General features: G+C 43.6%; 1 protein-coding gene across 1 annotated transcript in view; it reads left to right on the top strand.

Annotated features, from left to right (window-relative positions):
• The window catches only part of GC (GC vitamin D binding protein), a 127365-nt gene that overhangs the window by 47543 nt on the left and 55834 nt on the right, over window positions 1-23988 (top strand). Inside the window, exons 2-3 of the mRNA XM_033961301.1 lie at window positions 10302-10371; window positions 16367-16499. Of these exons, the coding sequence (XP_033817192.1) occupies window positions 10302-10371; window positions 16367-16499 (203 nt within the window). The remainder of the gene's footprint in view (window positions 1-10301; window positions 10372-16366; window positions 16500-23988) is intronic.

Genomic DNA, 23988 nt, shown 5'->3' with positions numbered 1-23988 from the left:
TAATTTCTCATCAAAGAATGAAAGAAAGAAAAAGAGAAGAAAAGAAATCTCACTTCTGTTCCCGAGCTAATAAAAATTGTTGCAGTTGAATGGGATCCCAAAAGACAAATTCAGCATCTTGTATCTTAACCAAACATTTACAAGGAAACTTTAAATAAAATGATGCCTCAAGTGCCAATACTCTAGTTCTCAATTTCAGAAATTATTTCCTTCTAAACTGGGTGGCTCTTGAGACATCTGGAAACATACTAACCAAATCACCACAGAACTTGGTCAGTCTATTTTTAAAATAAAGTTTCATTAACAACATTTTATCTGTCTCACTCATGCATGTTAGAATCATTGTGGACCTTTGTTGTCTGGTGATTTCATGAGTCTCTGGTTGCACTTTCTTTTTCTGACTGTGCATCCAATCTTTCTTTTCTTATTTCAGCCTGTATGCTTCCTCTCCTCCAGACCTCATTCCCTCCCTCAACTTTTTCTTCCTCTCTCCCTGCCTCCCTTTCTTTTTTTCTCTCTTCATGCCCCCTTTCTTTTTTTCTGTTTCTCTTCTTTCCTTCTGTCTCCCTGCCTACCCTCTTTCTCCCTGCCCTCCACCAAGCCACTGCCGCTGCCATCGGGGAATAGGCCCCAAAGCCACTGCCACCGCCGCCATCCAATAATAGGCCCCAAAGCCGCCGCCGCCACAGCCCCAAGATCTCCGTTTAAGGATTAATTCTTCAGTGGGCCCTAGGCACCCAAGCACACTGGGCCCCCTGGATGGGCCCCTCCATGGCCCTGTTCCCTCCCTGCCTCTGCCCGCCTATGTCCTCCCAGCTCCAGAAGTCCAAGTAGCACCTTCTTCAAAAGGCAACAGGCAGCAGTTCCTACACACTGCCCACAGTTGACCCAGGAGCCTTCCTTCTAATGCAAAATCCCAGCATCAGAGGAATGGTTTCTGGGTCAGTTGCGGGCAGCGCGTAGGAACCGCTGCCCGTGGCCTTTTGAAGACTGCGAGTTCAGCTGAGTCGGGCCGACCAGCATTCCTCTTCCTGACATCAATTCTGCCGTCGGAGAGGAAGTTCCGGCCCAGCCAGGCAGTGATTGGCTGGCCAGAACTTCCTCTTCAACGGCAGAATTGACTTCGGGGAGAGGAAGGCTAATCGGCCCGGTAGATCACCAAAACAAAGTGAGTCTATCACGGAGTTCGGGATGGGCTCTGCGATCGACTCACTTTGCCTTGGCGATCTACTGGTTGATCGCGATCGACCTATTGGGCACCACTTATCTACCATCCCAATAGCCCTTATGGCTGCAGGAGCCACTTATATGCCAGTAAAAAAGGGTTTGGGGGTGTATAGGGGAGAGTATCAATGAAGTGATTACAGGGGCTTATGGGCATGGGGCCTCCTCTCTATGGGTCCCTAACCCACCCCCAAGATGACTTAAGCCGCCTCTGTGCTGGACGACCAGGCTTTCCTATGCCAGGTGGCCAGGTGATGATGGTCTGGAGGCTGAATTTTAAAGGTGTGATTAATATTTTTATGGGGGTGAGGGGGGGGCAGTGATCACTGGGGTAGTGTGTGGGGGTCTGTATTATGTGTTTACAGTGCTTATCTGGTGATTTTAAGTGGGTTTTTTGTGACAGACCATGTTTTACATGGTCTAAGTCACAACGTCCAAGTTCTGTCGATCGTGGGCTGTATAACTTTCGGTTATACATGCTGTACGACTAAGTCTAAGCCGGCCCACGTCCCGCCCAACTCCCGCCCTCGACACGCCTCCCGAAATGCCCCATTTAGCTTTGGTCATTCAGCGGCACTATGAAGGCTTAGGTCGTTTAGAAATACGTCCAAAACCTGTTTTTGGTATCGGCACTTGGATGTATTTGGACAATGTTCATCCAAGTGCTGACCTAGGCCGGTTTTTGGACGTATTTCTCTTTCGATTATGATCCCCTTCGTGTTTAGCATGGGCTAATCGCTAGCAGACACTAATGTGGTTAGTGTGGGCTAAATTGCTTAACGCCAATTGATGAATTCTCCCCTTAGTGAGGATCCTCACACATTCTATAGGGATCCTGTTTTATAGAGGTGCCTTTATTGTTTTTTAATGCCAGCTGTGGTGGTAACAGCTCCTACGCTCATAGGAATTCTATGAGCTCTGGAGCTGTTACTGCTGTGGCCAGTGCTAAAAACCACGCTGTGGTACCATGTGATGCACAGGACATAAGATTCTATAGAGCGCTGGCTCAGAGCCCTGTACATGACTGAAATGTGAGAGACCCGAGCTGCGCTGGTCTTAGCCACTGTGAGACTGAGGGAGGAATAGGCTCTTGAAGCCACTTGAGCAGGATGTGTCATGCCATAATTAATGGGTCAGCTATCCAGATTGCAAAGCACTCAGCAGTGCTTAATCTGCATTGGCTTCTGATTGCAGCTTGGATTTTATTCAAATTGCCATGTCTTGTTTACAAAGCTTTTTTACAGGGGTGTTCCAAAATACCAAAATGCATGTCTCAATGTTCTTCTCAGATATGTAGGATTAATTTGCCTTCTCTGACTTCCATTAAATTGACACCTACTCAGGGCAGGATTAATTCTTCAGTGGGCCCTAGGCACCCAAGCACACTGGGCCCCCTGGATGGGCCCCTCCATGGCCCTGTTCCCTCCCTGCCTCTGCCCGCCTATGTCCTCCCAGCTCCAGAAGTCCAAGTAGCACCTTCTTCAAAAGGCAACGGGCAGCAGTTCCTACACACTGCCCACAGTTGACCCAGGAGCCTTCCTTCTAATGCAAAATCCCAGCATCAGAGGAATGGTTTCCGGGTCAGTTGCGGGCAGCGCGTAGGAACCGCTGCCCGTGGCCTTTTGAAGACTGCGAGTTCAGCTGTGCTGAATAATGAAGAAGGCAGGAGGAGGCAATACTTGGATGCCTGAAGCCAGACACAGAGGCAGGTACACTGTCGTCATCAGAGCAGGTAGCATTCTGGGGCTCCCCTTGAACTCTTTGGGCCCGAGGCAAGTACCTACTTGGCCTACCCTTTAATCCTGCCCTGCACCTACTAGGAATTTTGTTATTTGTTATGTTGGAACCATTATTACAGAACTCACTTTCAATTCAGTAAAGGGTCATGGATGTGACATACCACCTTTCTGTGGTATACCCAAAGCAATTTGTACATATTAAATTTGGATATTTCTCTGTCCCTAGTGAGGCTCACAACCTAAGCTTGTTGAACCCGGGGTAAAAGAGGGTTAAGTGATTTGCCCAGGGTCACAAGTTGCTGTAATGGGAATTGAACCCAATTCCCTGTGTTCTCAGGCCACTGCACTAACCATCAGGCTCACTGGTAGAGCCGCTGCCTCTGTGCCCAGAGGTTGCGAGATCAAATCTCAGTGTTGCTCCTTGTGACCCTGGTCAATCCACTAGATCCTCCAGTGCCCACCGCTTTGAATGTCAAAGCCACAAAAAGGGAATGGGGACTTGTGTACTACCTTCTGCATTTCAAAGCTGACATTCAAGGCGGTGGGCACTGGAGGATTAAGTGACTTGCCCAGCGTCAGAAGGAGCAGCACTGGGATTTGACCTCACAGTCTCTGGGTGAACAGGCTGCAGCTCTGCCAGTGAGCCACACCTTCCTTTCCCATTCCATATAAGTCCCCACTCCCTTTCCTTTTCCTCCATTTCTAGCTATCCGCTCTTTTGAAAGACATTGGAAACTTGCTTATTTGAAAAGGCTGTGGGTTGAATGCTTCTGGAGTATCACCATTTACCGTTTAATAAGTCTGAGTGATACTGTTAACTGTTGTCATGAATTGTATTTTGTCTTACTCCTACTATTCTGTGCATTTCTATTGCAAACCGCTTTAAAACTTTGGCCGTGTTCAGCAGTATATAAAGTCAATACATCAAATCAAACTAGTTAAGTCAGGAAATGTGGTGGTCATAAAAAAACAACCTGGATGTTCCTCTGGCATACCAGACACGATGTTAATTTCTGTCAGAGCGAAGCTGAATTTCCAACTTACAAGTAATAGTCTGGTCAGGCTGCACCATCACTTGTTGCCAGCTCATAAAATGCCTGGCACATCTTCAAGTCTTTCTCACACATGTGCCTTGAACACTGAAAGAAGCATAATTTATTGTGCAGATCAGGCTGATGTGTGTCAGGTCAACATCAACTGGAAGAGAGGGAAGTCTGGTTTGTGTCTGATTTCAAAAATAATAAATAGAAATAAAACGAAAAGAAAAGAAAAGAAGATACCTTTTTCATTGGACTAACTTAACACACTTTGTAATGAGCTTTCAAAGGTAACCCTTTTTCTTCAGATCAGAAATTCAGAAATGAACAAATGATGACCTATACCAGAATATGTATGTGAAATATAAAAGCATTTCTAACCCTTGGCCTCCTGTGGTATACTGTGGCCGATTATGTACACAGGAGGCAGGTCAGAAGACACAATCAGGTAAAAGAGTCAATAAGACAAATGGAAATTTTCTCTTTACTCTGTTTCCCCGAAAATAAGCCCTAGCATGATTTTTGGGGTAGGTCTTAATATAAGCCCTACCCCAAAAATAAGCCCTAGTCACCGGCAGCAGCACATCTTCTTCCCCCCCCCAGCTGTACCCCCCCCCATCCCCTGCTGTGCAGCCAAACCCCTGCTGACACTTCCATCTCTCCCTCCCATTAGAATGTTGCCGACCATGAGACCGATATACCTTGCAAACGGCAGCGTTGGCAAAAATCTAATCAGGCTGCTTCACGGCATTCTCTTCTCCCTCCTGGGCATTCCGTGTGCCGCGTTGCTGATGACATCATCAGTGATGTGGCAGAGGAATGCCCAGGAGGGAGAAGAGAAGGCCACAAAGCAGTCTGTTTAGATTTTTGCCAACGCTGCCGTTTGCAAGGTATATCGGTCTTGCAGTTGGCGGCATTCTCATGGAAGGGAGAGATGGACATATCAGCGGGGGTTCGGCTGCGCAAGAGGTGGGATAGAAAGATACTGGACAGGGGGATGGGAGGAAGGAAGGGATTGAAGCTGTGCAAGGATTCTGCTGCACAAGGGATGGGAGGGAAGGAAGTAAGGCACAAGGGGATGGGTGAGAGGTGAGGAAAGATGTTGCACATGGAGTAGGGGGGGGGGGAGAGAAAGGAAAGAGGAAGAATTGGGGTAGAAGATAGGAAGGGAGAGATGATAATTTTACATGAAAAAGATGACCTGCCCCAAAAGACCTAGTGTGTTTTTGGGCCCAAAATTAATATAAGACATGGTACCAGTATATTCAAGGTTCTGGGATGCTGATCCACTAGAGCAGGGGTGTCAAAGTCCCTCCTCAAGGGCCACAGTTCAGTCCAGTTTTCAGGATTTCCCCAATGAATATGCATGAGATCTATTAGCAAACAATGAAAGCACTGCATGTAAATAGATCTCATGCATATTCATTGGAGAAAGCCTGAAAATCCTACTGGATTGCGGCCCTCGAGGAGGAACTTTGATATCCCTCTACTAGAGTGTACTAGAGCAATAGAGGTAGCCAGATGCTTAGAAAAATTCTCTGCCAGCTCCTACAAAACTATTAAGAACATAAGAAATGCCTTCTCCGGATCAGACCTAGGTCCATCTAGTCCGGCGATCCGCACACGCGGAGGCCCATTTAGGTACTCTTTTATGGAGACCCGGATTTCCCGTATCTCTCAATATGATTAGCAAGAAGGTATGCATCCAACTTGCGTTTGAAACCCAGAACAGTAGTCTCCATCACAACCTCCTCCGGGAGAGCATTCCTCCTCCGGGAGAGCATTCCAAGTGCCCACCACTCGTTGTACGAAACAGAACTTTCTGACGTTAGTCCTGAACCTGCTGCCGCTCAGTTTCAGGCTATGACCTCTTGTCCGTGTCACATCTGAAAATGTTAGTAATGCCGATTCCTGGTCTATTTTGTCAAATCCTTTTAATATTTTAAAAGTCTCTATCATATCCCCTCGCAGTCTTCTCTTCTCGAGGGTGAACAGTCCCAGTTTCTCAAGGCATTCTCTGTAGCTCAAATTCTCCATACCTTTGACTAGTTTCATGGCTCACCTCTGCACCCTCTCCAGCAGAGTTATATCCTTCTTAAGGTATGGAGACCAGTGTTGGACACAGTATTCTAAGTGTGGTCTGACCATTGCTCTATAAAGTGGCATTATAACTTCTTCCGATCTACTCATGATCCCCTTCTTAATCATGGCCAACATCCTGTTTGCTTTTTTCGCCGCCACTGCACATTGAACCAAAGGTTTTAGGGGGTCTATCAATCACTACCCCCAGATCCTTTTCTTGTTCGCATTTGGTTAATGTCACCCCCAACATCCTATATTAACCAAAGAGAGGTTGCTTCTCCCTACTCCAACTGCTCACTTCTCTCTCATACACACTGTTCTCTTCATTTCCCTTTTTACTGTTCTCAGGCTTTGTCGAACGCTTTCTGGAAGTCTAAGTATATTATGTCCACCGGTTCTCCACTAGCAATTTGTTCATTCACGGTCTCAAAAAATTGAAGTAAATTTGTTAAACATGATTTCCCTTTCCTAAAGCCATGTTGACTTGCTTTCATCAGGTCGTGTGTAACTAAATGCCGGGACAGATGTAAGGCTCACAGGTCTGTAGCTGCCCGGTTCTCCTCTTGATCCTTTTTTGAAAATTGGCGTGACGTTCGCTATCTTCCAGTCATCCGATATCTTTCCAGTTCTAATTGTCAGGTTGGCAAGTTTTTGCAACAACTCTCCAATTTCAACCTTCAATTCTTTCCAGTCCAGGGGATTTGTCACTTTTAAGTTTATCGATCTGGTAGTATACCTGGTCCAAGTCCACTTCTACTGTGGTGAGGCTGTCCTCTATTACTCCTTTGAACACTTCCACTGCATCTGGTATTGTTGCGGTGTCCTCCTTTGTAAAGACGGACGCAAAGAAGGAATTTAGTCTGTCTGCAATTTGTTTGTCTTCCTTGATGTACCCTTTTTTTCCCTGGTCGTCCAGCAGTTCCACCGCTTCTTTTGCGGGTTTTTTCCCTTTTACGTATCTAAAGAATGGCTTGAAGTTTTTGACCTCTTGCGCTATTTTCTCCTCATAGTCCTTTTTGGCATCCCTCACCACCTTGTGGCATTTCTTCTGATCATCTTTATGTTTGTTCCAAGCTTCAGTCGTTTTCGTGCATTTCCATTTATTGAAAGAGTCCTTCTTATCTTTTATGGCTTCCTTCACCTCTCTGGTAAGCCATGCCGGTTCTCCTTTGCCTTTAGTTCTTTCTTTGGAAATCTGTGGAATGTAGAGATTTTGTGCTTCCGTGATAGTGTTTTTCAGTAGGGACCATGCCTGATCTACCATTTTAATTTTGTCCTTCTTCTTCTTGAGCCATTGTTTTACCATGGCTCTCATGCAATCGTATTTTCCCTTTTTAAAGTTTAAGGTCGTGGTTAAGGTTGTGGTATGTTTCCCTTTCCCGATGTCAAGTTTAAAGTTGATCATGTTGTGATCGCTCGTCCCCAGTGGGACCGTGACTTCTACTTCTTTTGTCGATCCCATGAGGCCATTTAGGACCAAGTCCAAGGTGGCATTGCCTCTTGTCGGCTCCCTTACCATTTGTTCCAGGAAGCAATCCCCTAGCGCCTCCAGGAACTTGGCCTCCTTGCCGCAGTTGGAGGTTCCCAGGTTCCAGTCTATCCCTGGGAAATTGAAGTCTCCCAAGATTATTACATTGTCAGTCTTGCATTCTTGTTTGATTTCCTCTATCATTTCTGAGTCAGTTGGTAGATGAGTCTTTTTGTGTTGGTAATGAGTCTTTTTGGATGAAGATTAGGTCTAGGACGTGACCCGCTGAGTGTGTCGGTGTGGAGACTATTTGGTGGAAGCCCAAATCAAATAGAGATAGGAGGAAGTCTGCTGAGGATCAGGTCTCATTAAAGACTCCTTTCTTCGCCATTTAAAAAGAAATTTCAAAACCATCCAAGAACATAAAATCTTCCTCCCCTACTTCCATTTGATGTAACTTTTCCCTCTTCCTTAATGTATTGTAACTGCTTCCTCTCTTGCAACAATGTAACCCTCCTCCACAATGGGGGGGGGGTTTGTAACTCTCTCCCTCTCTCTCCCTCTTCTCCTATGTGATGTAACTTTCCCCCATGAAGTTGCATGGACTTCTTATCTTGTATATTGCCTCGAACCTATTCTGGAGATGTGTGATTAAGAAATCCTGATAAGATTAGATGAAATAATTTGGCACCCACCAGTCAGGACTTAAAGGTCTAGGTTTCCTATTACTTTATAAGCCATAAAATTATACTGTTTTGCTACCCTCTGATCACTCATCCGTGTCTCCCTCTTTCTCACCCACCTCGACCTTCCCCATGAGACTGTCATTGGAATGCTTTTAGGTGTCACATATATATTCTGATATAGGTCATTTGCTCATTTCTGAATTTCTGATCTGAAAAAGAAAGGTTACCTTTGAAAGCTAATCAAAATATGTATTAAGTTAGTCCAATAAAAAGGTTATCTTCTTTTCTTTTTTTCATTATTTATATACTGCCTATCAAGTTTCAAGTTTCAAGTTTATTAAAATTTGATGGTTCGCCTATTAAAACTAAGCGAATTACATAATAAAAGCATTATAGTATAGAACAATAAAACAAGTTATTTTACATTAACAATTTTCAAGGTGCTACGACAAATTGACAATACAGACGAACTATGAAACATAAGGAAAGAACATTAGGGGATAATAGTTACAAATTGTGGTTTCCTCAAGGGAAGAAAGGGGGATGATGTGGGGAGGAACAAACGAGTAGGTTGGGGAAGATGAGTATGAAAGTATTGATTGTTTACATGTACTCCAAAGAGTTGTACTAAAGGTTAAATGAGGATTTGAAGAGATAAGTTTTTAAATTAGTTTTAAATAAATTGAGGTCTTTGATGTTTCTGATATATAGGGGGAGGGTATTCCAGATAAGAGGAGCCATAACTGAGAAGATGTCATGGCGTCTGGTTCCTATTATTTTCAATGAGGGAACCATTAACAGACCCTGAGTGTTGGACCGAAGTGAACGTTTTGAAGTATGAGGGATTAAGAGCCGATCTATAAACTGTGGCTCGTTAGTATCTAATGTTTTAAATACCAATAATGCTATTTTATATGTTGTGCGTTGATTAATGGGCAACCAGTGAGTTACGTGATCGTATTTTTTTCAATGGAGGTTGACTAGGCAGTTTACATTCAGGCACTCATGCATTTTATTCCCCATCCGTCCCAGCAGGCTCACAATCTCTCTAATGTACCTGAGGCAATGGAGGATTAAGTGACTTGTTCAGGGTCATAAGGAGCAGCGCGGGGCTTGAACCCACAACCTCTGTTGTTGTATTTCTATTTATTACCTTAAAAAAAGTGAACTAATGGGACCAGGACGTGACGTCAGAAGGGAGCTGAGGTCAACGCTAGCAGCAGGTGAAAAATGCTGCTCGCGCCGGCAAACCTTTAAAGAGGTACCCTGGGGGGGGGGGAATGGAGAGAAGGAGAGGCACCAGCATCTCTGCAAAGACAATGCCAGGGGCAGTCCGCCTCCCCTTACTATGGGGTCCTTTTACTAAGGCACGCTAACCGATTTAGCGCACGCTAAATGCTAAGGTGATCATAGAATTTAATGGGCACCTGAGCATTTATCGCGTGCTAAATTGGTTATTAAATTGTTTAGCGTGCCTTAGTAAAAGGAGCCTTATGTCGTTGCTACCACAGTCTGATTTCAGTGGTCTTGGTTGTAGTCTGGAACTATTAAGATGTGACACAAGGCCTTCAGGCTAGTGTGCTAGTAAGGCATTAGGCACACATGACCTCATAAATTGGCACAACTGGTATGAAAGACTGTCTGAGGGTCACCACCCACTTTACCGGCAATAAGAAGCTGTGTTTTGTTTTGTTTTTTTATCTTGACTGTTTTGGTATTTTTTTTAAATTAAGGAGAGAATTGTGAAGGGGGATTGTGCCTGTTCAGTATGAATATCAGCAGCTTTGGGTAATATTTCTAGGAATGAGAAGTCAAGCAAAAACTGATGCCGACAATGTCTTCAGTGGGAGATTTTAGCTGTTCTGTGGGACATTCTAATGCCAGAATCCACTGCAAGATGTGAGATATTTTTGAACCCTCTTACTGTCCCCTTGCTTTGCTCAAACTCGATTTGTGAATTTTTAAGGAGAGAAACATTGTACATTGCCTTATATATTGCACACAAGAGCACAGTGTAAATTTTTAAAAAAAATTATGAAAATTATATATTCTGTTTGTTTTGCAGGTAGAGCATATCAAAGAGATAAAGTATGCCAAGAATGGAACTTTCTGGGGAAAGATAAATTTAGTTCCATGTAAGTGCATTGAATAACATCATCTGATTTTTTTTTTTTTTTTGCACATATCTTTTTGAACTTAATACAAAGAACACACATGTCTTAAATTGCAGAGCAGTTGGTTTTCTTTGGGTTATCAATACAATATATCATAAGAATTGCCATACTGGATCAGACCAATAGTCCATCTAGTCCAGTATCCTGTTTCCACTGTGTTCACTCCAGAAACCCAAATAGTAGCAACATTCCATGCTACCAATCCCAGGACAAGCAGTGGCTTCCTCCATTGTCTGTCTCAATAACAGACTATGGATTTTTCCTCCAGGAACTTGTCCAAATCTTTATAAACCCATGTACGTTAAATCACTGTAACCATATCCTTTGGCAATGAGTTCTAGAGCTTAACTATTCTGTGGGTGAAAAAAATGTTTCCTCCTATTGGTTTTAAAAGTATTTCGCTGTAATTTCATTACGTGTCCCCCCTAGGGCTCCTTTTACTAAGGTGCGCTAGCATTTTTAGCGCACGCCGGAAATTACCGCACGCTACACTTCTGGCGTTAAGGTCTATCGCGTGCGGCAGTGTAGCATGCGCTATTCCACACGTTAAAGCCCTAGCGCACCTTAGTAAAAGGAGCCCCTAGTCTTTGTAATTTTTGAGGACGTAAAAAAATCGATTCACTCTTACCCATTCTACACCAGTCAGGATTTTGTAGACTTTACACACATCCCTACTTCACTTCAAAACAAAGTTAAAAACATTTATATTCCAAGATGCTTTTGAATCTTAACTGCCCTTGTAAGGGCTAAATTCACATAGTTTTCTTTAAAATGTACTACCTCATCTAATGTTTGTCCCTAATTTGTTCTCTTTTCTTAGAATATTGTAGTTCTTACTTTTTTCCTTCCGTTTCTGCCTGTCTATGGTTTAAGTCTTTTGTATACTAACATGCCCCATGATGTCATGTACTGTTAAGTTTTAACTTCGCTTTACTATTGATGTATGTTATATAAAATTTTTATTATTGTACACGGCCTAGAAGTCTGATTAGGCGGTATAAGAAATTTTAAATCAACTTGAAACTTCTTTCACAAAGGAAGTAGAATGACCAGGTCACCGTGTTCATAATTCCCCTGATATTTTATAAAAGGCTATCCTGCCAATACTGATATTCAAAGCAAGTTAGCCAGCTAGAAATGGCCACCAACCGGTTAACTTACTTGTTCGCTGCTAGCAGTCATTTTCAGCATCACTTAACTGCTGAAAATGGCCAATTAGCGCCAAACTCAAACCAGGGATGTTCCGGCGCAGAGTCAGTTACTACTCGTTATTCAGATATTTTAACGGCCATGTTTAGCAGATAAATAAGACAGCATAAATAGCTGTCTTATTTTTATCTACCAAACCATGGCTGGTTTAAGTCTGAATATTACCAGTGTATGCTGCTGCCTACAATTGGTTCTCCGAGCTGCAGTCAGCATTACACATCGGTTCACCAAGGAGTGATATTTTATAGAATGATTTGAAAATTTTGTGGTCTTTTGTACGTTCTGATTGCTACAAGACTCCTGAGGCAGGCCCTTGTGGACCGAAACACAATCTTGTCGAGTCTACCATAATAAAAGAGACTGAGCACTAATTGGTCACCTTTGTTGTTTTCTTTGCTGTTCACTGGTGTGAAGGCAATTTCTCCAATTTGTTTCCAAGTAAGCCTATTTTATAAAGACACATAGGTACCAATTTGTCTTCATAAAATACTAGCAGAAATCCTATAGAAATTGAGCATGCTCTGAAGATGTGGACACCTATGTCTGCTTGAGCCTAGGTGCAAATGTTAGCACACAAAAACGGGTACTTCTAATATTTATCTGCTGGTCACATGCATAAATGTTTTGAATTATGCCATGTATGCATGTATGTGCACACATATGTGCGGAAATGGCAAAATTCCACCTAAGTGCTATTCAGTAAACCCCTGCTTTAACTTACATAGTGTATGTGCAGGGGCATAGCGAAGTAAGGAGGTGCCCGGGACGGTAGCGACCAGCATCGCCGCACCACACGTTCTCCTTCCCCCTACACTCCCACTCCCCCCACATACCTCTTGAAATATTTGCTGGCAGCGAGCAGCATCTTCTACCTGCTGCTCATGCCAGCCTCAGCTCTCCCTCTGACATCACTTCCTGGTCCCTTGATCTGGAAGTGATGTCAGATGCAGAGCTGAGGCCAGCACAAGCAGCAGATAAGAGGAGATGCTCGCGCCAATGAAGTTATGAAGAGGTGGGGAGGGCGGAAAGGAAAGGTGATGGTGCCCCCGCCAAGACGGTGCCTAGGGTGGTCCATATCCCCCTTCCTACGCCACTGTGCATTTGCATGGGAGGAAAGGGGAGGCATACACATGGGAGCCTGGTGGGATTCTCACACACCTGCTCCCAGATCCTATATATGGTGACTACAGTAGCTTGTGTAAATGTTGAGACATGGCCAAATTGTGCTTGTAACTTAATTGTTTAATGAGCCAATCAACACAGATAATTGCCCATTAACAAGCAATTATCAGCACTAATTAGCACTAATTAGAATTTATGTGCACAACTTTCTAAGCATTTTCTATAAAGTGATGAGCACAAATTCTAATGCGTGGATCTCAAAAGAGGCATGGACTGGTTGTGGACGTTCCTAGAAATTGCACACACTGTTGGAATTTAGGCAAGGGCATTCACATCAGGTTTTAATTGGTGTAAATGGTTGCGTCTAAATTTTAGTTGTGAGGCTGGCTGCTAAATATATTCTATAAACTGCGCTGAACTTTAGACGCAGTTTATAGAATAGTACTAAGCACTGTTTTTTCCCACAACATATATAGAATTAGGCCCATAAGATACAGAATACTGTAAATTATCCTAGGGCATGCGAGCAGCATATTCTAACATGTGGGTGACATCATCCACGGAGCCCGGTATGGATAGTGCAAAAGCGTACTGTCACTTTAAAAGACTAAAAAGTCTCGAGTCTGCCCGTACTGTGCATTCTCGCCTCATGTCAGCTCACAGGACCATCAGTTCTTAGTTTTCCCACAGAGCTGAAAAGCTGTGTTTTTTGTCCAGTGCATCAAACTTTGCTAGTTCTAGTGCCTTCCTGATCGCATTTTTCTTTTAGTTTCTTCATTATTTCTTTTTTCCTTTTTCCTTCATTTCAGTAAATTTTTTCAGATTTTTCCAAATTTTTCATCTTTGGGCTTTCAGGCTCATCTCAACCTGTTTTCGAGCCAGGAACATCAAGCTTTTTTCAGTTCCATATATACTTAACCTCCCTAGTTAATTGAGTCCTTTGATTTTGCGTTGGCGGTCTTCTCCTTGATGTCAAAGCCTTCCAATGGCTTCAAGTGGTGCACTCAGTACAACAGGACCATGTTGGTTACTGACCCACATAACTGGTGTCCAGTGCCTTGGTCCTGAACACCATCTTGACTCTTGCCCGTGCTGCTCTAATCTGCAGAAGAAGTCACTTAAGGCTCGTCAGCTCCAATATGAAAAACTTTTTGAGGCAACTTCAGATGCATTGAGGATGGCTGCTGACTCCGAAGCCAATGACCATAGGCCATATTCAGCACTGGTACCAGTGCAAGCATCAACATCCCAATCAACCTCTACATCATCAATGCTGCCTCCATAAGGGGAATCAGCTAAAAAGGCTAAGAAAAATAAATGCTCTTCCCCATCCAAGCATACATTGGCATTGTCTCAGGCGTCAACACCATCAACACATCCCAAGTGTTGATGCACAGAGACAAAATCACCATCTTTACAAGTGGTGTCCCACAACCAGGAAGTGACTTCAGAGGGAGAGTCAGCGAGGAGTTAAAGAGGTACAGGGGTAGAAAGAAGACATGCCAGCTCCACCACAAAGACAATGCCTAGGGCAGTCCCCTCCTCCCTCCAACCCACCTTACTATGCCACTGGGCAGTACCTTTGCAGCTATCCCACAAAGGAGGATGCTGTACCATGATGGTAAATACCTCCTCTCTATTCTGTGTTGATATAGGCCTGGGATCAAGTGCTTGCAGAACTAGTGAGGGTCAGCAAGGATCCTTACAATTAAAAAAAGAGAGAGAGAGAGAGAGAGAGAGAAACAACTAGAATGACTCAGTGTCTCATTTTCTTTTTTACAGTTTGCTGGCGGCACCTGAAGGATAACTCTTGGCAATTTCAATCTTTGCTTTCTTAAAGTTTCACTTTGGTGCCACCTAGTGTTCACAACCAATTCTCTTGAATACTGCTACAAGCATGTTTAAGGAGCAATATGCAAACTAGCCTGATTTGATAAATAAATGAAAATCTAAGAAGCATAACCCTTGTTTCTTATTGAGTAAATTTACACAGCTAATAATTTTCTATGAGGGATTTCTCAGTTTTCTCACCAAAACTTAAAGAAATTCCTTTCAACAAGTTTAGCATAGTTTAGTTTGCTCGGTGGTTTGATATTCCGCCTTTCAATCTTGGGATACAACACCACATAGGAGCCAACTTTTGAAAATGATCGGGATTGCTAAACCCAATGGATATTACCCCTCCCTGGATACAGTCAAGGAGTTTGCTCTATATGAGGGGTGCTCACACACACACACACACCCCACCACCCACAGAGCTGGCTCCTATGCAACACCATGGTTTACAAATTACAAATTTAAGAAACACAGAGCAGGTAGAGGAAACATCAATAGCTGGTGCCCTTGGCTAAAACAAACTTAGACAGAGAACACTGCTGCTCCCTGAATGTCTGGTTGAATGAGGAAGTTTTGAGGCTGATTGGAAACGGGGCACTCAGTCTTGTCTCTTAGCGAAGGAGATGAAGCATTCCAAAAGGAGGGGGCACAGTAGCTAAAGGCCTTAGGTGATGTGGATTCTAAAGAAATATAGACAGAATATGGTAAGAAAAGCCAAGGAAAGCTAATTAATACACTAGAGGAGAGATGAGCGACTGGAAAGACTGGGAATCAGCAAATTAGAGTGATAGGAGAACATAAAGAAATAGCCCTATTTACCAAAAGAAGAACCTTAAATTCTGAAAATAACATTTGTACTTGGATGTGAAGGTCAAGATTCAACTTAAAATCCAGAGTACCAACTAAAGCAAAACTGTGGAACCTAATCACCCTCAACCTCAATACGTTGCAAAACACACTAGAATGGAGGTAAAGCCTCAGACATCCTTCTGCTTGCTTCAGTTGTTGACACTGCTATGGACTAATCTCATTCGCCGGCAAAAGCTTCCAACCAGAATAGCAAACAATATTTTTCCACCTGGTAAACGAGGCCCCGCTCCATCCCGCCCCCCAAGTCCGCCTCGCTCTGTCCCCAGCCCCCCAACCCCAACCCCTCCCCACACAAACCTCATCTCTTTGGGCCGGGTCTGGAGTGCATCTGCGCCCCGGCTCCACTCTCACCAGCTTTTCAAAACCCAGACAAAGTGCCAGGTTTTGAAAAACTGGCCGGACACCTGGACATGTCCGGGGAAATCCGTATGTCTGGTAACCCTAGGAAAGACTCTGATTTCTTAAAGGCTCAAGGTTGAGTTTTCTTGGGGAGGGGGGGGTTCAGTCACCAGCCAGGTCCTCTGAGAGACAGTATGCATGATATGGGGTCCACTATCTTTGCAGTGCTAAAACTGGGAACATGTGATATTCCCAGCCACAGTGAAGCAAAAATAAATTTACCTCAGGGTTCACTAGCATGCCAAGATAAATTTTACCGCTATAAAATAATGTACAAAGCATTATTTTACCTCACTTTTGTAAACAGACCTTAGAGTTTACATGTGAAAATACCCAAGTACCCTGCACATCTGCCTTTTGTACAGGCAGCTAGATGGGGATAAAATAACTCACATACTTCGTTTCATTATGGATAAATAAGGACATGGAAAGAACTAGTGCAGCTGAATGTAACTCATTTTGAGCTACTAATGGAGCAAAATCTTTAAAAAATCATGCTTTTCCTCTGAATGTTGTTTAGAACGATCATCTTGAACAGCAGGAAGTATTCAAATGCCACCTTTGAAGAGATCATGAATATTGTGAACGAGATTGTCTCCCTGGTAGAAACATGTTGTGCGGACGGAGCTGCTCCCGATTGCTATGACAATGGGGTAAGTTACTGGTGTATGATGTCACAGATTAAAATTCAGAGGGCATTATTGAAAAGCACCTTTGTGGTCAGCAGAGACAATGGCCATTTCCATGTTTAATTAAAAACAAATCTAGGCAAAATGTGTACATAGCTTTGGCCATTAATAGCAAACTGACCAAGCTGCACATGTAAACAAGAGGTCATGGTTTGGAACAAACAAACCACAGTGGAGATATGCAGGAATGTTGGTGTGCAATTTATTCAGCAATAATGGAAATCTGTCCGATGGCCTGACACACTCGTGTTTCGGCCAATAAGGCCTGCCTCAGGAGCTTTATTATAAGAATGCAAAAGCTTGCATTGTCCGTAGCAGGGGTCAAATTTTTGGAATTCCCTTCCTGGTATCCTGAGGACCTGTTCCGACCATTTACAATTAAAAAGATGTTGACGACACAACTGTTTGTGGAGGCTTCTTTTAACTACCTGGTAGATTCATTTTAAGAATTCTAAGCTGTAAGGGTAATATCAGGTCTGTAGCAATTTAAATGGCCCAATGTTATATATAGGTAGTCTGAAAATGAATCGATATACAGACTCATTGGGCCAGTGAACATATAACATGCTTTGAATATTAACCCAAATAATTCAAAATGCAGATTCAAATTTCCAGAAATGAAATTGTAATCAGACAGGCTTATTTCTAGATCCTTCAACTATGCATTCTAATCACTAAAATCAGCAATGCACATTGCCTGGTATACTTAGGCACACCAACTTACTTCACCCATTCACCTGCTATAAGTGGGTGCACCTACATTTTGGGCATGCCAAAGTGGCTTTGCATTAGTTTTCTATGACAGATGTGCTGTGCCCAGAAACCATTATAGAATTGGCACTATGCGCACCCCATTGTAACCCTTGTCTGCACACCTAGGTGGCTGCCTCGTGTAAGCCCAGGAAGCTGGATAGAAGGGGACACCTCAAATTTTCTGGTTTGGGACCAGGGGCGGGACCAGGCTTTTTCTCTAGGGAGGCTGGAGCAGTGGCATAGCGAGGGTAAGAGGCGCCCTTCACCACCTTCTTCTCTTCCCCTTCCCTCATCCGCTCCTTTCCCGCCCCCTCCCGCCACTCACATGCCCCTCCCCTTCCCTCATACCTCTGTAACATTCGTGACGCGAGCAGCAACCCCCAACCTGCCGCTTACACCAGTGTGAGCTCTTCCTCTGATGTCACTCCTAGGCACGGGCCCAGGAAGTGATGTCGGAGGAAAAGCTGGCACGAGCAGCATGCTGTGGTTGCTGCTCACGCTGTGAACATTAAGAAGGGAAGAGCTGCACACATATGGTAGTGGGGGTTGGGGAAGGAGAGGGGGGGCAGAGACGAAGACAGGTGCCAGCACCCCCACCAATACAGTGCCCAGAAAGGACTGTCACCCCTTACTACGCCACTGGGCTGGAGCAAGTGGCGCCAGACTTTGAGTCAGAAATCCACTCTACATGTAGTCTTTTCTGTCTGAGTCACACTTTACTGTCCTTTAAATATATATACACTTTGGGGCTCATAATCAAAAGAGAAAAACATCCAAAAACCGGCCTAAGTCGGCAACTGGATGAACCTTGTCCAAATACGTCCAAGTGCCGATAATAAAAATGGGTTTTGGATGTATTTCTAAACGACCTAGGTCTCCATAGTGTCGCTGAACGACCAAAGCTAAACGGGGCGTTTCAGGAGGAGTGTCGAGGGCGGGAGTTGGGTAGGATGAGGGCAGGCTTAGACTTAGTCGTACAGCATGAATAATCAAAAGTTATACAGCTCACGATCGACAGAACTTGGACGTTGTGACTTAGGCCATGTAAAACATGGTCTAAGTTACAAAAACTCGTCTAAAATCTAAAATCACCAGATAAGCACTGCAAACACATAATACAGACACACACACACACTATCCCAGTGATCACTGACCCCCACCCCCCAACCCCCATAAAAATATTAATCACACCTTTAAAATTCAGCCTCCAGACCATCATCACCTGGCCAACTGGCATAGGAAAGCCTAGTCGTCCAGCACAGGGGTGGGTTAGGGACCCATAGAGAGGAGGCTCCATGCCCATAAGCCCCTGTAATTACTGCATTGATCCTGAAACATGTGCACTCCCCTATACACCCCCAAAACTCTTTTTTACTGGCATATAAGTGGCTCCTGCAGCCATAAGGGCTATTAGGGTGGTAGATAAGTGAGTCTAGGGGATTCTGGAGGTGGTTTGGGGGGCTCACCATGACCTAGAAGGGAGCTGTAGTGAGGAGAAGACATGCCGTCCTTTTTGTGAAGTTCACAGCAGTGCCCTGCAAGGTACCCCACTATTTAGGTGCCATGCCTGGGTGTTCAGTCCATCACTTTGCAGACCCCTCCCACGTCCAACAGGGTTTGTTCTAGGCGTTTTTGACTTGGACGAAAATGTGGTATAAAGATGGACGATTTAGTGACTTGGGCGATCAGATCGTCAGGACGATTTTCGAAACAAAAAAAATTGTGGACGTATTTTTCGAAAATGTGTCCTGGGCTGTTTTTTACTTTGGATGACTTGCGACTTAGACGAAAACGGACTTAGACGTCCCTTTCGATTATGCCCCTCCACATTTTTATATTTATTTAATTTTCTATACCATTCTCCCAGGGAGCTCAGAACAGTTTACATGAATTTATTCAGGTACTTAAGCATTGATTTAGCGCAGTACACTTTGGGCTCCTTTTAATAAGGTGCGCTAGGGCTTTAACGCGCAGAATAGCATGTGCTACATTGCCACGCGTGCTGGACCTTAACGCCAGCATTGAGCTAGCATTAGTTCTAGAAGCGTAGCGCACGGTAATTTCCTGCGTGCGCTAAAAACGCTAGTGCACCTTAGTAAAAGGAGCCCTTTATCTTCACTAATCAAGTCTTAACCATTAACAGTTCTTTCCTCCTCTCTTCATACACAGACGAAAATACAATTAATGGTGACTTTAATTACCTTAGATGTTTAAACCTACACACCAGGTTGGTGAGAGTCTTTCAAGCACACACTTTAGATCAGTGGTCTCAAACTCAAACCCTTTGCAGGGCCACATTTTGGATTTGTGGGTACTTGGAGGGCCTCAGAAAAAAAATAGTTAATGTCTTATTAAAGAAATGACAATTTTGCATGAGGTAAAACTCTTTATAGTTTATAAATCTTTTCTTTTGGCTAAGTCTTAATAATAATATTGTCATTTATGGCTAAAGAGACATATGATCAAGAAACTGTTTTATTTTACTTTTGTGATTTTGATAAACATACCGAGGGCCTCAAAATAGTACCTGGCAAGCCGCATGTGGCCCCTGGGCCTTGAGTTTGAGACCACTAATTTAGATGAACTGCTGTTTATATTGACAGATGTTAAGCATATATTGGTGCTTATTTATTATTCACGTTACAGTTTTCCCAGCCTCCAAATGTTGGCAGGTGGCTCCAGTAGATAAGATGGTAATAAATAATAAATTAATATACCCTTCACTCCTGTATACTGTAGATGGAAAAGGACACTTGGTTGTTGTAGCAGAAACACAAACTGACATCCTGCATCTTTCCTTCAGAATTTTTTAAGAGTAGAGAGGTTCCCCATTCCTATCCACTAAAACAAGGCAACAACCAAAAGCACCAGACTTAAACCTGCTCAAACCTGTTATAACTACTGGAGTGCACAGTAGGAACACTGATTGAATATACTATTAATTACGCATGCAAGTTGTGGGAATGCCTTATAGAATAGCACACAGCCAGATGCATTCACAAATCCTAGTTTGGGCAAACTAATGTGAATAATCTTAGGCCTTATTATTGCCATTAATTGGTTCATTAACCATAAGAACATAAGAATAGCCTCACTGGGTCAGACCAATGGTCCATCAAGCCCAGTAGCCCGTTCTCACGGTGGCCAATCCAGGTCACTAGTACCTGGCCAAAACCCAAGGTGTAGCAATATTCCATGCTACCGATACAGGGCAAGCAGTGGCTTCTCCCGTGTCTTTCTGAATAGCAGGCTATGGACTTTTCCTCCAGGAACTTGTCCAAACCTTTCTTAAAACCATCTACGCTATCCACTCTTACCACATCCTCTGGCAATGTGTTCCAGAGCTTAACTATTCTCTGAGTGAAAAAAATTTCCTCCTATTGGTTTTAAAAGTATTTCCCTGTAACTTCATCGAGTGTCCCCTAGTCTTTGTAATTTTTGACGGAGTGAAAAATTGATCCACTTGTACCCGTTCTACTCCACTCAGGATTTTGTAGACTTCAAATCATATCTCCCCTCAGCCATCTCTTTTCCAAGCTGAAGAGCCCTAACCGTTTTAGTCTTTCCTCATACGAGAGGAGTTCCATCCCTTTTACCATCTTGGCCGCTCTTCTTTGAACCTTTTCTAGTGCCACTATTGGCCTGTTTTACAAAGCCGCGCTAGTGGCTGCAGCACGGTAACGGCCCCGAAGCTCACAGAGATTTAAAGGGCTTCGGGGTTGTTGCCGCATGGCAGCCACTATCACAGTTTTGTAAAACAGGCCCTATATCTTTCTTGAGATAAGGAGACCAGAACTGAACGCAATACTGCAGATGAGGTCACACCATGGAGCGATACAGGGGCATTATAACCTTCTTAGTCAATTTAGATGCGTGCACATATAAGGATCATGCCCAAATTTTGGCATTTACTGTAAATTTGGGCAGTGGAATAGTAAGGGGGAGTGGAGGGGTGAACCGCCCAGGCACTGGCACCTCTCCACCCATCCACGCCACACTAGTGCCTTCCCTTCCCCATCCCGTACCTCTTTAAAATCTTCGCAAATGCAAGCAACTATTCTAGCCTGCAGCTCACGTTGACCTGGCTCCCTTTGAAATCACTTCAGGGTCATGGGGCCAGGAAATGATATCTGAGGGAAAGCCCATGTAAGCAGCAAGCCAAAGAAGCTGCTCGCGCTGGCAAAGATTTAAAGATGGGGATAGGAAGGGAGAGTGCGAGTGTAGCATGAGGGCAAAGGGATAAATGCTAAACTGAGATTTTGGCACCCTTTATCATCAATGCCCTGAGCCAGTTCTTCTCCTGGTCCAGGAGGAAGGGGTGATACTGGATCACAGGTGGGTATAAGGTAAGGAAGTTCTTCTTCACCCAGAGAGTGGTAGAAATCTGGAACGCTCTTCCAGAGGTTGTTATAGGGGAAAACACCCTCCAGGGATTCAAGACAAAGTTAGACAAGTTCCTGCTGAACCAGAACGTACGCAGGTAAGGCTAGTCTCACTTAGGGCACTGGTCTTTGACCTAAGAGCTGCCGCGTGAGCGAACTGCTGGGCACGATGGACCTCTGGTCTGACCCAGCAGCGGCAATTCTTATGTTCTTATGATAGAGAAACCGGATTGGAGGAATGGGGGGCACTACAGTCCCTTGAGCTAGCTCTGCTCCCATCAAACATCCAGTTTTGTAAAACTGGGCTCTCTTGTACTGTATATTTGCAAGTACTGGCATTTACACATATACCCCCCCCCCCCCTTTTATGAAGCTGTGTTAGGGTTTTTTTTTTTAATTGCCGGCCACGGTGGTAAAAGCTCTGATGTTCATAGAACTATGAGCTTTTACTGCCAAAGCCGGCAATAAAAGAACTATAACGCGGCTTCATAAAAGGGGGAGGGGAGATAGTTTGTGAAATCACCACTTACACATGTAAATGGTGCCACTGACACTTATGAAGGATAATTTTATAGCCACGTCTAGTTTAAGGCAACAAAAATGTACCCACTTCAAGCTTATTCTACAAAGAAAAGTAAGCGCCTATTTTCTTAATAAAATACTAGTTTGACTAAAAATGTACCGTACTTTAAGATTAAGCAACCTGAACCAGTTAATGAGTCGGTTGAGGGGAGATATGAGTGAAGTCTATAAAATCCTGAGTGGTACAGAGCGGGTACAAGTGAATCAATTTTTTACTCTGTCAAAAATTGCAAAGACTAGTGCACACGTGATGAAGTTACAGAGAAATACTGTACTTGTAAAACCAATAGGAGGAAATATTTTTTCACTCAGAGAATTGTTAAGCTCTGGAACACTTAAGTAAACCTAATGATGAAGGATCATTCCACCCAAATGATTAGATATAGTCATCCCGCCCAAGAGATCCCATTCAGGTTGTAGTGTTACAAAATCTTCATTTTACTACATCACTACTTTGCAGTCTTTTGTTCAAAGAAACATGTCCTCTTCCCATCTTCATAACATAGCTGTCAGCTTGCAAGTTCCTAATCTGCTGCTGCAATGTGAAAAGTCCTTTCTCTTCATTCAGTAAATAGCCTGCCTTACATTCTAGACTTCTTACTTTGGGAGCTACTTTTAACTTATAGCTGCCAGTGACACAGCTGCAACACTAACTGCCTGTTCTCCACTGCAGTGTCTGCAACCTTTCAAATAGATATACATCCAGGGTGGGGGAGAGGGTTTGTTTTCCTTCTTTTAGGAATAGTACCTTATTGCTTTCCTGGTTGTGTTTACTATATATGTAAGATTCTTGCACTTTTGTATCAGTTTTTTGTTCTTATAAAATCAATAAACAGTTTTGAAAAGTTCACAACTTTGTCCTAGAAACACAACTTTGCCACCTCCAGGCGCTTCTTCTAGGCAGCGCCTTTTGTTTTAGTACTTTATCCTTTCTTAATCTGCATCAACTTTCCATTGGAACAAATTCTGAATAACTTCCATTACAGTCCATTGGCTCAACCTCATTCTCTGCTATATTACTCTCTGATCAAAACAAACATGTGATCATCCTGAAATTCTAGTTCAGGGTAGACTATTTTAGGCTTTATATGGTACCCAGATTGCTGGAGAATGTGGTAAAATCAGTTAGCTTAGCGGGGTTTAAAATAGGTTTGTACAATTTCCTAAAAGATAAGCCATGGGCCATTATTGAGATGGCTTGGGGAAATCCACTGCTTATTCCTAAGATAAGCAGCATGAAATCTGTTTTACTACTTGGGATCTAGCTAGGTACTTAGGACCTGGGTTGGCCATTGTTGGAAACAGGATACCTGGCTTCATGGACCTTCAGTCTATCCCAATATGGCAATTCTTATGTTCTTATGTTGTCTTTCTCAGCTGTATTCCAGTCATAAACCCAGTGAGGTTTGGCTTCTGTTCCTTCCAGCTCCGGCCTTGCTCTGCCTGCCTCTGACTCACCCTACTGGGACAATTAAGGCTGGCTTCAGGTGTGGATCTCACTCTGATTGGTGGAGTCTTCTTGGGAGTAATAAGCCTGTTTGATCCAGCTTTCTGGCTAGGGAATTGACTGGCTTTAACATCAGAAATTCCCTATTTAGCTTTTTCTGGCTATGACAGGACTTTGCTATGCTGAAGCTATTTCACTAGGTGTTTGCCTAGAAAAGGAAAAATAGGTATTGGCATGAGTATGTTCCTTTTCTTGCTGGTGTCTGGGCCTAGGAGTGGGTTTGTTATGG

This window comes from Geotrypetes seraphini, chromosome 1, assembly GCF_902459505.1.
Source record: "Geotrypetes seraphini chromosome 1, aGeoSer1.1, whole genome shotgun sequence".
Lineage (NCBI taxonomy): Eukaryota > Metazoa > Chordata > Amphibia > Gymnophiona > Dermophiidae > Geotrypetes > Geotrypetes seraphini.
Note: the sequence above shows the minus strand (reverse complement) of the source record. Positions and strands in the feature narration are given on the sequence as shown.